General features: G+C 32.4%; 1 protein-coding gene across 2 annotated transcripts in view; it reads left to right on the top strand.

The window, feature by feature from the left end:
* The first annotated feature begins 2,417 nt into the window (after window positions 1-2,417).
* The window catches only part of LOC134230305 (probable serine/threonine-protein kinase pats1), a 95,400-nt gene continuing 84,991 nt past the window's right edge, over window positions 2,418-12,826 (top strand). For both annotated transcript variants that reach the window (XM_062712075.1, XM_062712074.1), the window contains exons 1-4: window positions 2,418-2,906; window positions 3,230-3,478; window positions 4,269-4,532; window positions 4,749-4,864. In XM_062712075.1, coding sequence (XP_062568059.1) covers window positions 2,570-2,906; window positions 3,230-3,478; window positions 4,269-4,532; window positions 4,749-4,864 — 966 coding nt within the window. In that variant the 5' untranslated portion in view covers window positions 2,418-2,569. The remainder of the gene's footprint in view (window positions 2,907-3,229; window positions 3,479-4,268; window positions 4,533-4,748; window positions 4,865-12,826) is intronic.

Genomic DNA, 12,826 nt, shown 5'->3' on the forward strand with positions numbered 1-12,826 from the left:
CATTTTTTATAGTTTTTACGTTTATGAAGATGTTAATGAACAAACTCAAATAATGGAGTGATCAATTGCGCCTTGGAACTCTTGTCTTACTATTTTGGAATATAAATCCTCATCGGACATTAAAATTTCATAAAAATTGTAGCCACTTTCTGTATTATACTAAATGATAGTCAGGGTAAATTTTACCTTCTGTTGTCTATTTTACGCAATTTTTTAATATCGCTCTCTTTGAACTGCATTATAATATGCTATACAACTCAATATATGATTGGTTGTAAACAATATGTCACACTTTTCTATTAGTTATTTTATCTATGATAATTATTTCTAATGGCAATAATTTTCCCAATATTAATACTCTATAATGAACAAAATGTGTTAAGAAAGTAAAGATGAATTCTAGTAACGTGTAGTATCATATTGTGTTAGAAAATAACAGGTTGCTTTTTGTTTACCTACTGAGTATATGATATTTATTTGATGAACAAATCTTTCCCTACAATTAAAAATATATAAGCGAGTTTAACCGACCGTGACATTCAAAGACAAGTCTCTTGGACACATGCAGAAGACAGTCGAGGTTGTTTTGTAAGAGGTGGTCAAGAGGTCTCTTTAGCCCCCCCCCTTTTTTTTAAATCGTCAAGAAATGGTAAAATATTGATGACTTTGGGAAATTAAACGATCGACAGTTATGTCATAAGCTGTATTCCTGAAACTATCAATGATATTCTGCAAATATGTATGAATGATAAAAATAAAAGATTTTAAAAAGAGAGAGAGGGGGGTTTTAGCCGAAATTTTAGACATTTTTATCATTATTTTATTTATACATTCATAAATAAATTTGATTTTATGCACAAGATAAATGTGAAAGTAATTAATGACGCATAATTAGATGCGACAGACAATCCCTAGTTGATACATGGCATTATATCTTGTGTGTGAAATGTGTTTCCGTATAATTTCTTTTATTTACAAATTGTTCATGTTTGTCGTGTTGATGTGGAATTATTATAGATTCCCGAATTCTGATACTTTACAATTCTGTTGTTTAGGGAATGAAGATGAGGGAGATGCATATACTTTCAACATTATGAAAAATATAAAGCAAAGCGAACGCCATTTTGTGTGCAGATCATGACATGTACTGAGCTCCACGGGTATTTGTTGTCCTGAGCGCATTTATCTTGACGTCCAAATTCTTACTTGGCTAGTTATACCTTTAGAAAGCATGTGTATCTAGATGAAAGTTAACTCGGCAACATGCGCCATCCCATTGTTTAAGTTTTATTAGGTGATTACACCTCCTATACCCGATTTCACGGATTCAACGATACCCTAATATCGAGTATTATACGCGATTTCACGGATAATACCCGATTTCGAGTATTCTCTCCGACCTGTTTAAAACGTCTAATAATCAAAAACAAATTAAATTACGTAAGACGTTAAACTAATGAAAAAACTTACAACTTTGATTTACTATAATGATCAAGAAAACTTTAATTAACTAAAGTGAAAACGTTGGAGCATCGATTTACTATAATGTAGTAAAATATCGGAAACTCTACTTTACTAATTTATTTTTGGGAAGAACCATTCAAATGGTATTTAAAAAATGGGGGAAGATAATTCTATTTTCATTATAAACAAATTCTAATGGTGTTACAAATTCTGAATAATTATTTTTCTAGTACATTGGCAAGACATTATTTTTATATGTATCTTTTGTTCATTGCGAAATTACGTTTTATGCACAGTTGGATTATCCAGATGATAGACAGTGTATTCGTTTGTTGTTTAACTGCCCTCTCAAAATTTGTTTTACTCATACGGAAACACTACCACTTGCTGGTGATGGGCTGTAGATTTTTATATATTCTCGACTCTCAGGGATAATGAAAAGTGAGTCTTTGTTTTTTTTTCGTGCGAGCATCTACTGTCACACAGGACCACGTTTTATTCGGTTTTATCAGAAGGACCTGTCTGTACATCCCACAGTGGGAATTCGAACTGCGACGTAAGAATAAAGTCCTGACTCATCGATTCTAAAGCAGACGATCTAACCACTGCGTCACGTCATAGACAATGCTTGACAGTTAAATCTAAAAATTGACCCATATAAAAAATCAAACAAAACAAAATTAACCTTGGTAATAACCATTGAATAGTTAGTGTGTGGGCTTCTGTTGCTCGTATGATTTTTAGACAGTTATTTCCTTTTTGTAACAACAATATCCATCTCTTGACCGTAGGGTTTGACCGACATTTTAATAACGTCGATTTCTACAGAAAAAAATGCGATGGTATCAGTGCGTTGCAAATATGTTTTACATGTAACTTGTTAAATTAAGAAATGGTTATATTTCATGGAAAACTTATGGAAAACTTATTATGTTGTATATTTTCAGTTCAACATCACGAATACAAATCGGACACAAGATGCTTGCTGTACTGTATACTTCTTGTTGACGAGTATACACTACATATCGATGAAGATACATATAGAGTGACGCTAAACAGGCTAAGAGAAAGATACTTTAACGAATATGTCAAGTCTGATGTCATAATGACTACAGACATCCCTGATGGAATCATACATAAACTGGACAATAAGATAACCTTTGCATCAGATTCAATCCGACATGACGTCATGTATGCCTTTGTTACGGAATGTTTGTTGGATAACAGTGATCTGGAGTTTTTCCTGACCACGGCGTCCCGTGACGTGATATCAGAATACTGCAGGTCCTGGGAATATGAGAGGAGGGAAGGAGAGAGATGTCTTTTTGTACCCAACATACCAGAAAATATGTACGACCTCTTCATAGACAAACTACAGCTTGACATCATCACACACTGTACCGTGTCTGACCAAAATATCCATGGCAGGATCAATAAACACTGTAATTATAATGCTTTCTAATTTTAATATGGTGTATTTTGGTCAAGACTTGATTAATTATCAAAGTTTTTAAGCTTGTTTTGTGCCAGAATTAACAAATGAATAGCGGGTATCTGTTTTGTAATTTATATAAAAACTATAGTAAATTCACTTTCTAATTCGAGTTCTCTCACCTGTAAACTGCTACTGTTATTTGCAATTTTTATTTAAACAAAGCCTTGGTTAAAAGATATTTACGCATTGAAGTACTACTTACTCAAAGTTGGCATTTTCTCAATGGTACTGTTATACACCATATTGAGTTTTTATTCTCGTTCTATATAGTTGGTGTACCTAGTGAAGTATTGCAATGGGACCGGGAGGCAAGAGAGCGATACGTAGGGTACATAAAGAGAGGAACACAGACAGTCCACCATGCCCGGGGGATGATCGTAGGATGTGCTGGGGCGGGCAAAACCACGCTACTTCAACGTTTACTAAATCCAGAAGAAAAGGAGATACCGAAAGTGAGAACAACAGTAGGCCTAGAAGTACATGAGGAAATATTCGAAATTTGTGATGGAAAATTAAAAGGTTAACAAGTACATTGTTGGCTAATACACATGTTTAAATTGGAAAATGTAATTGAAAACAATGTAATTAATACGTGTATACTATTATTGCTCTGGTCATTTTTAAGTTTTTCAATATCTTTTCCTATATACTTGTAAATCTAATAGAAAAAATTCAGCGCGAGGAAGGACATGAGGTGTTTGTAATACAGCTTCGGGTTTGACGTTTTGCTAAAGTTAAAAATGTTAATTTTTATTAAATGCACAAGAGGAATATTACCTTAATTTATGCACAAACCCATGTGAGCTTTTAAATGCAGGGAGCTGTAGATCTGTACGGTTTGAATTACGATAATAGACTACTTTCACATTTACACACGTTATTCCCCTTTTTGGGGTCAATCTGGGGTCAAGCGGCGTAAGACGCTGTTTTCATTCTATAACCTTATCAACTTTATGGGTCAGTATCCTAGAAATAAATTCGTTATGAATATGCTCATTATGATTTTCATGCTGTGTCATACTCTGGCAATACAGGTACAGATCGAAATTGTCCTATAAAGTTTGAATTTTAAAAATATTAACAGGTAACTTACAAAAGGACAAAGTGGGGAAAACGAGGTTTTGGCGACAACGGGAGAAAACTCTTAAGAATGTGAAATTCGTCTATGAACTTTGAACTATTACCATGGATAGAGGAAGCTATATTTTGATAATTCAGAGACATTCTTTTGAATATTTTCAATAACTTTACGTCAAGTCTTACTTTGAAGGTTTTCATATCTCCCTTTTCTTTATTTTTACAATTACAGTTAAATCAAGCACAGACAAGCATATTTCCGAAAACAAGAAGAGGCCGGGAGATTCAAATCATTCTTTGGAAGAGGAAATAACCAAAACAGTCAGTTTTTTTGACTTTGGGGGACAATGTGCGTACTACGCCTGTCACCAGATATACCTGACCAGGAGAGCTTTCTACATACTGGTAGTAGATGCCTCCAAAGATCTATACAAAGAAGTGGATAAGAATGCATGCGACCAGGGTGATACTGTTTTTAATGGTTGGACATACAAAGGTTTGTTTCTCGTACACACAGGGTATATATTCAAAATCGTGTATGAAAAGGTAATTATGCTGAATTCATTCAATGTCTAAATTTTGAATACAGTAATACGTATGCCACGCAAATCTAGAAAATTATTTCACCTTAGGACACAGGAATGCATAAAAAAGTTCTTGTTATCAAATAAGCTGTCCATTAAAGCTAAAAAAATGTTTTTATGTTCAACAGATTACTTTGAATTCTGGTTGAAGTCGATTCACACGTACTGTTCGCAGCCAACTGAAAAAGATGAGAATATTGATGTAATTACAGTTGTGACGCATTGGGAAAAGCGAGTTGACCAGGTACAGTGCACCAAAGTAAAGTGTATTTTTGAACATAGATATTTAAAATTTTAAAACACAAAAATTATTACCTCAACATTTTAAGAGGCCGTGTCAGTAACCATTGAGATTTACATGGAAAGTCAAAAATTTTGAATTGGGCAAAAACCACCCTAAAACATTTGAAGAACAACAAAAAACACATTTAAGACAAATTTTACAAATTTATTCATCATCATTGGTTTCCATGGCAACAAATGTGATTTGCATAGTAAATTCTCAATGAAACATTGTAAAATAATACAAATTTAGACATATTTAAATGCAGAGGGGGGAACAATTGGAATGTCTAAATTTGTTTTCTTATACTGAAATAATGAAAGATGCATCAGAAGAAAATATCTTTATGTCTGTAAGTATTTTAAAAAATTTTGATATGGTTGCTATGGCAACCGAAAAATGACAAGGTTTTCATGATGGGAATATCCGTGGAAAATTAAGTTTTTCAAAAGTTGAATACATAAAAACGCAACAACCGTAGATATTGTATGTCATACAAAGTTAAAGATATATCCCAATACTTTGAAATAATAAAATAAAAATTGGTAGTCGGATGTCCCAATTTTTTTTTTCAGAAATCAAAATTTGCATTTTTTTCAAAACACTTTCAGTGGATTTTCGCATGTTTTGGCAATTTTTTTTTAATATTACAACAGATATTTAACAGTTAGATGCCATATCTACAGAAACATAGTACTTTAGAAAAACCTCCATAAAATGTACGACTTTTTTACAAAACAATAGGAAAAGAAATCTCCATAGCAACGGAATTTATACCCTAGCAACTGACTTGACTAGGATCGGCAAAACATGAAACATATACCCAGGAAATTAAAGCCTTGTAGCAACCTCTAATGATAAAACGCCGCTTAATGATACAAATAGCATTAAGCGTTGCAATAGCAACGCTTAATGCCATAAATTATTGCATTAATAGCTGACATCATTAACCGCTAATGCTAAATCGCCGCTTAATGAGAAAATTATATCATTAAGCGTCACAAATGCAGTGCAACACCGACGCTTAATGAAACAAGCAAATATCGACATATTCGACGCTTAATGATACACACTTGTGTATCATTAAGCGTTGCAGTTTCAACCCTTAATGATATAAAATTTAGAAATCGCTCGTAATATCTAAGAGAAACACACATCCACCTTTCCTGAACAATGAGATATCACTTGTAAAAATATCTATATATGACCTTGTGCTATATTAATGGTAATTATAGAAGTTTTACTGTGTTTTCTATTTAGTCAAGGAAACATCTTTAAGCCCCGGATGTTTAAGAGACAGACAGTCAGATAGCTGGAAGAAAGAGATACAAACAAAGGGATAAATAAAATGATATTCAAATCCTTTAAAAGAACCATTTTTTTACTGAAAATACAGAAGCAAACAAGCAATAAAATTCTTTTTAATTTGATACAATGATTTGAATAGTCAAACTGAAATGTATACACATATATAATATTTGAATACTTTTATCGAAACTTTGTATTTTAAATTTGATACAGGTTAACACATGTCACTGTTAACGTTTCAGATATACGTATCGAGATTTTCACTAAAGTGTTTTTAATCTGCTTCGTTTCTCCAAATTCCGAAAAAGAGAGACATCATAGTCACATCAATATTAACAACTTATGTTTAAGGATATATTACAAAGAAAACAAGTAATACATAGAATAATATATATTGTGTTGAAAAAAAGATTCATTTATGCTTTATTTGTGAACAGTGTTACTTGAATACATCACCGTTGCATCACTGCATGATTATTTTAAAATAAATTTTGAATTCTAGTATGTATCAAATTACAATATACATACAGACTGAGGTTGAAGAGTTTTTTTTTATTTTTAAATTCTAAATGACGCATATTTCATTTGTAGTATTTTTTTCTTTCGATATATTAGACTAAGTTTACATCTGACTAATATTAAAATGAAATAGATTAAAATTTATAGTTCTTTTTTCGGTACAAGAGAGACCCTCTCTATTAATACTAGTATTCATCAGAAGTATTTCGCTCACTGCGAATGGGTATTAAAAGGTCGCATGAAAGGTCCGACTATGCTTTTCTTGCATTGGTTAATTAGTACTTTAATGAGCTACAAAATATTCTCGTCTCATGCAACTACGGCTAGAATTGGAGAGGATCGTACGTTTTGACCGTGGTTTGCGACGTTCCAAAGTTTCACTATAGCAAATCAAAGATCCAAAGTTTTTACTTTGCTTCTCTAGTCAATTATATTAAACTATAGTAAACTATATAGTTTTCTATAGTATTATTTTTTGTTAGGGATTTTCCGCTATTTAACGTCAGCCGTGAGTGAAAAAAACTGTCTAAATTTCAGACTTAAAAGCAGAACCGACTAAAAGGCGAGTATAAATGATACATGTATACCGAAATAGATCACTATTTACTGACAATTGCGGTGGAGACAGACTGAAATCTTTCTAGTTAGCTAAGCATATAATTAACCACTTTTGAATAATATAAGAAATCATTGTTTCTAATTATTACAAACATAAAGTACAATGCTTTGATATGCTTGACTTTTGGTATTTAAGGCATGGCATTCTTGGCGCTATATAATTAGATTTTAAATTGATTCCACTTGGTTACTAGCTCATCTGATTCTATAGCTCATCTGATTCTATACATATAAAGTAGCACAAATGTAAGGAAAGAAAGAAACACAGAAGTCTTTCTGTGTGCTGTCTAAATGGCAAAAATAAGCATGAGTTAGAGTTCTCATTGCAATGACATTTATTTAATTTCCTTTTTTTTTTCGATATAAAAAAAACAATTCTTTCATTTCTTTGATAAAATAATGCATCAGTTTTTAATTTCAATGTTGTCATGGTTACTAAAAAAAAATTTTCTGTGAAATTCCTTTAAAACGCTACTTCTTCTACAGTTTTGGTTTGATGACAAAGGCTTCATTTCTCATCCTTTGTTATAAGTACAAACCAGTAGAGCTACAGTCTCGAGATAGACTTCTGGTTTAATGTTAAGGTCAGATGACACGTTCCTCAAAAATATATATACGAGGGTTGTCCCAAAAAGTCGTAGACAGGTAAAAGAGTTATGTTTCTCTTTGCTTTATTAAATTTCTTTCCTTCTCATAGCAAAGAGTAACATTTTAAGATCACGCACTTCAAGTTTCATGATGATATCACATCTTATAAGAAAATTATGAAAAAATAATTTAATTTTAGTTGTAACGCATCATTTGATTGGATAATAAATTTATCTAAATTGTATAATCTTGTTTGCTTACGTCACAATGACTTACGTCAAAATCGTATCAATCCGCTTGACGTTACGTTTAAAAAATGAACAATCTGAAGGCGTTTTAAAGAGAGAAATTGTCTTGTTTTATATTCTTAATGATTGAAAATTAAATTATAAGGAATGATTTAAATAGCAACCAAAATTATACTGCTATAACCTGGGTTGGAGCAGTTTACGCTTTTTTAGCTCACCTGAGCCAAAGGCTCAAGTGAGCTTTTCTGATCACAATTTGTCCGTTGTCTGTCGTTGTTGTCGTCGTTGTCGTCGTTGTCGTCGTCGTCGTCGTTGTAAACTTTTCACATTTTCATCTTCTTCTCAAGAACCACTGGGCCAATTTCAACCAAACTTGGCACAAAGCATCCTTGGGTGAAGGGGATTCAAGTTTGTTCAAATGAAGGGCAACACCCTTTTCCAAGGGGAGATAATCATGAATTTGTTAAAAATTAATGGCATTTTTAAAAAATCTTCTTCTCCAGAACCGCTGGGCCAGGAAAGATGAAACTCATGTGGAATCATCCTCAGGTAGTGCAGATTCAAGTTTGTTCAAATCATGACCCCCGGGGCAAGGGTGGGGCCAAAATGGCCGACCCAAGTTTTACATAGGAATATATAGGAAAAATCTTTAAAAATCTTCTTCTCCAGAACCACTGGGCCAGGAAAGATGAAACTCATGTGGAATCATCCTCAGGTAGTGTAGATTCAAGTTTGTTCAAATCATGACCCCCGGGGCTAGGGTGGGGCCAAAATGGCCGACCAAGTTTTACATAGGAATATATTAGAAAAATCTTTAAAAATCTTCTTCTCCAGAACAACTGGGCCAGGAAAGATGAAACTCATGTGGAATCATCCTCAGGTAGTGCAGATTCAAGTTTGTTCAAATTGTGACCCCCGGGGCAAGGTTTGGGACCAAAATGGCCGACCCAAGTTTTACATAGGAATATATAGGAAAAATCTTTAAAAATCTTCTTCTCCAGAACCACTGGGCCAGGAAAGATGAAACTCATATGGAATCATCCTCAGGTAGTGTAGATTCAAGTTTGTTCAAATCATGACCCCCGGGGCTAGGATGGGGCCAAAATGGCCGACCCAAGTTTTACATAGGAATATATTAGAAAAATCTTTAAAAATCTTCTTCTCCAGAACCACAGGGCCAGGAAAGATGAAACTCATATGGAATCATCCTCAGGTAGTGCAGATTCAAGTTTGTTCAAATCATGACCCCCGGGTCTAGGGTGGGGCCAAAATGGCCGACCAAAGTTTTACATAAGGATATACAGGGAAACCTTTTAAAATCTTCTTTTCAAGTATTTCAAAGCTATGATTAGTGATATTTATATGGAATCATCTTCAGGTAGTGCAGATTTTAGTTTGTTCAAATGTTGACCGCCTGGAGGGGGGGGGGGGAGTAAATTCAAGCTCGACGTGCTCAGGTGAGCGCTGTGGCCCCTGGGCCTCTTGTTATAAACCGCTTTGGGTTGCTTTTTAATTCATTCCTTAAATAATGAAGGAATATAAGTGTACACCGGCGCACGAAAGCAAGCGTAAATTACGTCTCTTATAACGTCATGATCTCTTTGTCTGCTTCAATAGCAGGTATTAACATTCAATATTTTTTTTAAGTGAAAGACCACTCTTGATTAACGGACATATTTAAATTCACTACTGTCCGTTTGTTTTTACTTGTTTTTTTTTTTTAAAGCAGATTTAAATTTTAGTAGAAATTTAGTCGAAAGATCGCCTTACATTGTAGGCAACATAGAATACAAATTGTTTGACGTCGTCCGAGGTCCAGATTTTTCCAAATTGCCTGCGTTTATCAAACAGTACTCTACTTCTTACATGCCGTAATTAACTATTTTCAAAACAGAAGAAAAACTCTCATTGAATAACGTGCAATTTAAAAATAACTTCTTTATTAAAATCTGGCGTGTAATGTCACTTCTGTACTGTTTTTTCCCATCTCTGATGCATATAAACAATATCCAACACAATATATGACATCTCCGTGCGCCGACTACGCGTTTGACGACGTCATTTTCATCAAACTAAATTTCAACGATACTATGAAAAATCAAGACACCAATCGTCTGTTTCTAATGCTATTTATATGAAATTTTGACATAATATTAAGTTTTTTATTCTGGTTTCAGTGTTTAATTTCGAGTTCAATGTATTATATACATGCAGTACGAAAGAATTAAAAGCAAATGTAATAATTATATGCTTAAATTATTCCGAATTTTGTCCGTGCGCCGACAGGCCTTATCGGCCTTCATATAAATCGTTCTTATATTATTAATATAAAAGATATAAATTTAAAAATTCACAATTTTAAAGAACATTGACTATATTATGTCTTTGCAAAATTTGGTGAGTATTGGTTGCATGATTAAAAAATTATTAACATTGTCTACGACTTTTTGGGACAACCCTCGTATATATATATTTTTTAAAGAGATTGTCATTGAAGAATAGGTACTTAAACAAAATTCCTCGCAAAAAATAAGGGTACCTTAACAGCCATTTGGACAAGATACCAAAAGGTTCATATTTCTTATATAACCCTTATAGGTAATCTTTCTGAACGGCCTATCTCACTATTTTTTGTGTACCTATATTTAAAAACATTTTTAAAAAACAATGTTGAAATCAGAAAAGAATGCCAAATATGAATATTTTTTTATCTTATTCCAAGAGATACAAAACATATTATTCAGGAACGTGTCGTCTGACCTTAATGTCAATTATGTCTCATTACTTCTCCCTTAATTGAAAACCTCTATTAACAACAGTGTAATTTGATCTGCTTTTTGTTTTATTTCGATGAGAAAGTCTGTGATATTACATTGGACGACAAAATGAAATTTAGAGGGTTTTTTTTTCACGACTGGTGTAAAAAAAAATAAGGTGGTATATTTAGGACACGCAGTTATTTTTTTTAAATACCAAGGAAAAAAAATTATCTTGTAAAACCGACATAATTATCTTGTGAAAACGATATAATATCTTCTGAAAACGACATAATATCTTGTGAAAACGACATAATATCTTGTGAAAACGAGAAATTATCTTGTGAAGACAAGAAATTACCTTGTGAAAACGAGAAATTATCTTGTGAAAACGACATAATATCTTGTGAAAAACGACATATTATCTTGAAAAAACGAGATAATATCTTGTGAAAATGAGATATTATCTTTGAAAACGAGATATTACATGTTTCACATGATAATATCTCTTTTTCACAAGATAATAAATCGTTTTCATCAGATAATATCTCGTTTTCACAAGATACTAGTAATAAGTCGTTTTCACAAGATATTTATATCTCGTTTTTCACAAGATAATATCTCGTTTTCACAAGATAGAAAGTCGTTTTCACAAGATAATATCTCGTTTTCACAAGATAATAAGTCGTTTTCACACGATAATAATGTCGTTTTTCACAAGACAACTTTTTTCCAGTATTTCTAAAAAAAATTATTGTTTGTCCTAAATATACCAACGTAAAAACGAACATATCCTTTAAAAGATACTATAGTTAACTATAATACTAAAGTACCAAAGTAAACATTTAGAAACTTAAATTTACTATTTATAGTGAAAACTTTTGAACTTTGATTTGCTATTGTAAAAACTTTGAAACATTGATTTACAACCGTTAAAACTTTGGAACTTAATAAACACTAGTAAAGTCCCAGAAACTTTGATGTAGTGATGTTTTGATTCCTATTCTTAATATTTTAATATATTTCAAGGTTAAGATTCAGAAAAGGGTGGACAACATTTTTTTAGGAACTGGACCATTTCTCTTAATGAATAATGTAAAAGGAATGAATACTAGGGTCTCTCTTGGACCGAAAAAAACTATTCATTTAAATCTATTTCATTTTAATATTAGTCAGATGTAAACTTATTTTTATATATCGAAAGAAAAAAATATATCTCTGTCGAGACTGTAGCTCTAATCGTTTGTACTTACTTATAATAAAGGAAGAAAAAAGTAGCAGTAATGTTGGTGCTTAAAACTTTACCTTAACAAAAGCAATAAAAAGAATGACGGTCCTTAATTAAGTCTATTTTTATGGCAAGATTGCAATAAAACTACAACTGTAACAATAGCTTTCAATAAAATTTTACAGAATTTCCAATTTTAGTTACCATGACAACATCAATCAACAAAATCAAAATAATAGTGTATGCCTGTATAGTCTACTTGCATGCCAAATTATATAACAATCTGACTAAAACTGTAGGAGAATAAGCATATTGAAAGTATTTCAAAGAAATTTCTATTTTAGTAACCACGGCAACACCGTTCATCGAAATCAAAAACCGATATCTTAAAGTTTAGTCTACATGTGAGCTTAGTTATTTTGAAATCAGACAAAACATGTTGGATAAGTAGCATTTTATTATATCATTTTAGTAACTAACGCAACACCGTTCACAGAAATCGAAAATCGATACAGAAATTAAGAATCTTAGTGTAGTCTATTTGTGTGCCAAGTTGTATTGAAATCAGACCAAAGCTGCAGGAGGAGTAGCATTTTGAAAAACTGTTTACAGACAGACAGGCAAATATATTACAAAATGAAGTATGTAAACTTCTTTC

Source organism: Saccostrea cucullata, unplaced genomic scaffold (genome assembly GCF_032062105.1).
Source record: "Saccostrea cucullata isolate Sc308-1 unplaced genomic scaffold, CSIRO_AGI_Scuc_v1 ctg362, whole genome shotgun sequence".
Taxonomy (NCBI): Eukaryota; Metazoa; Mollusca; class Bivalvia; order Ostreida; family Ostreidae; genus Saccostrea; species Saccostrea cuccullata.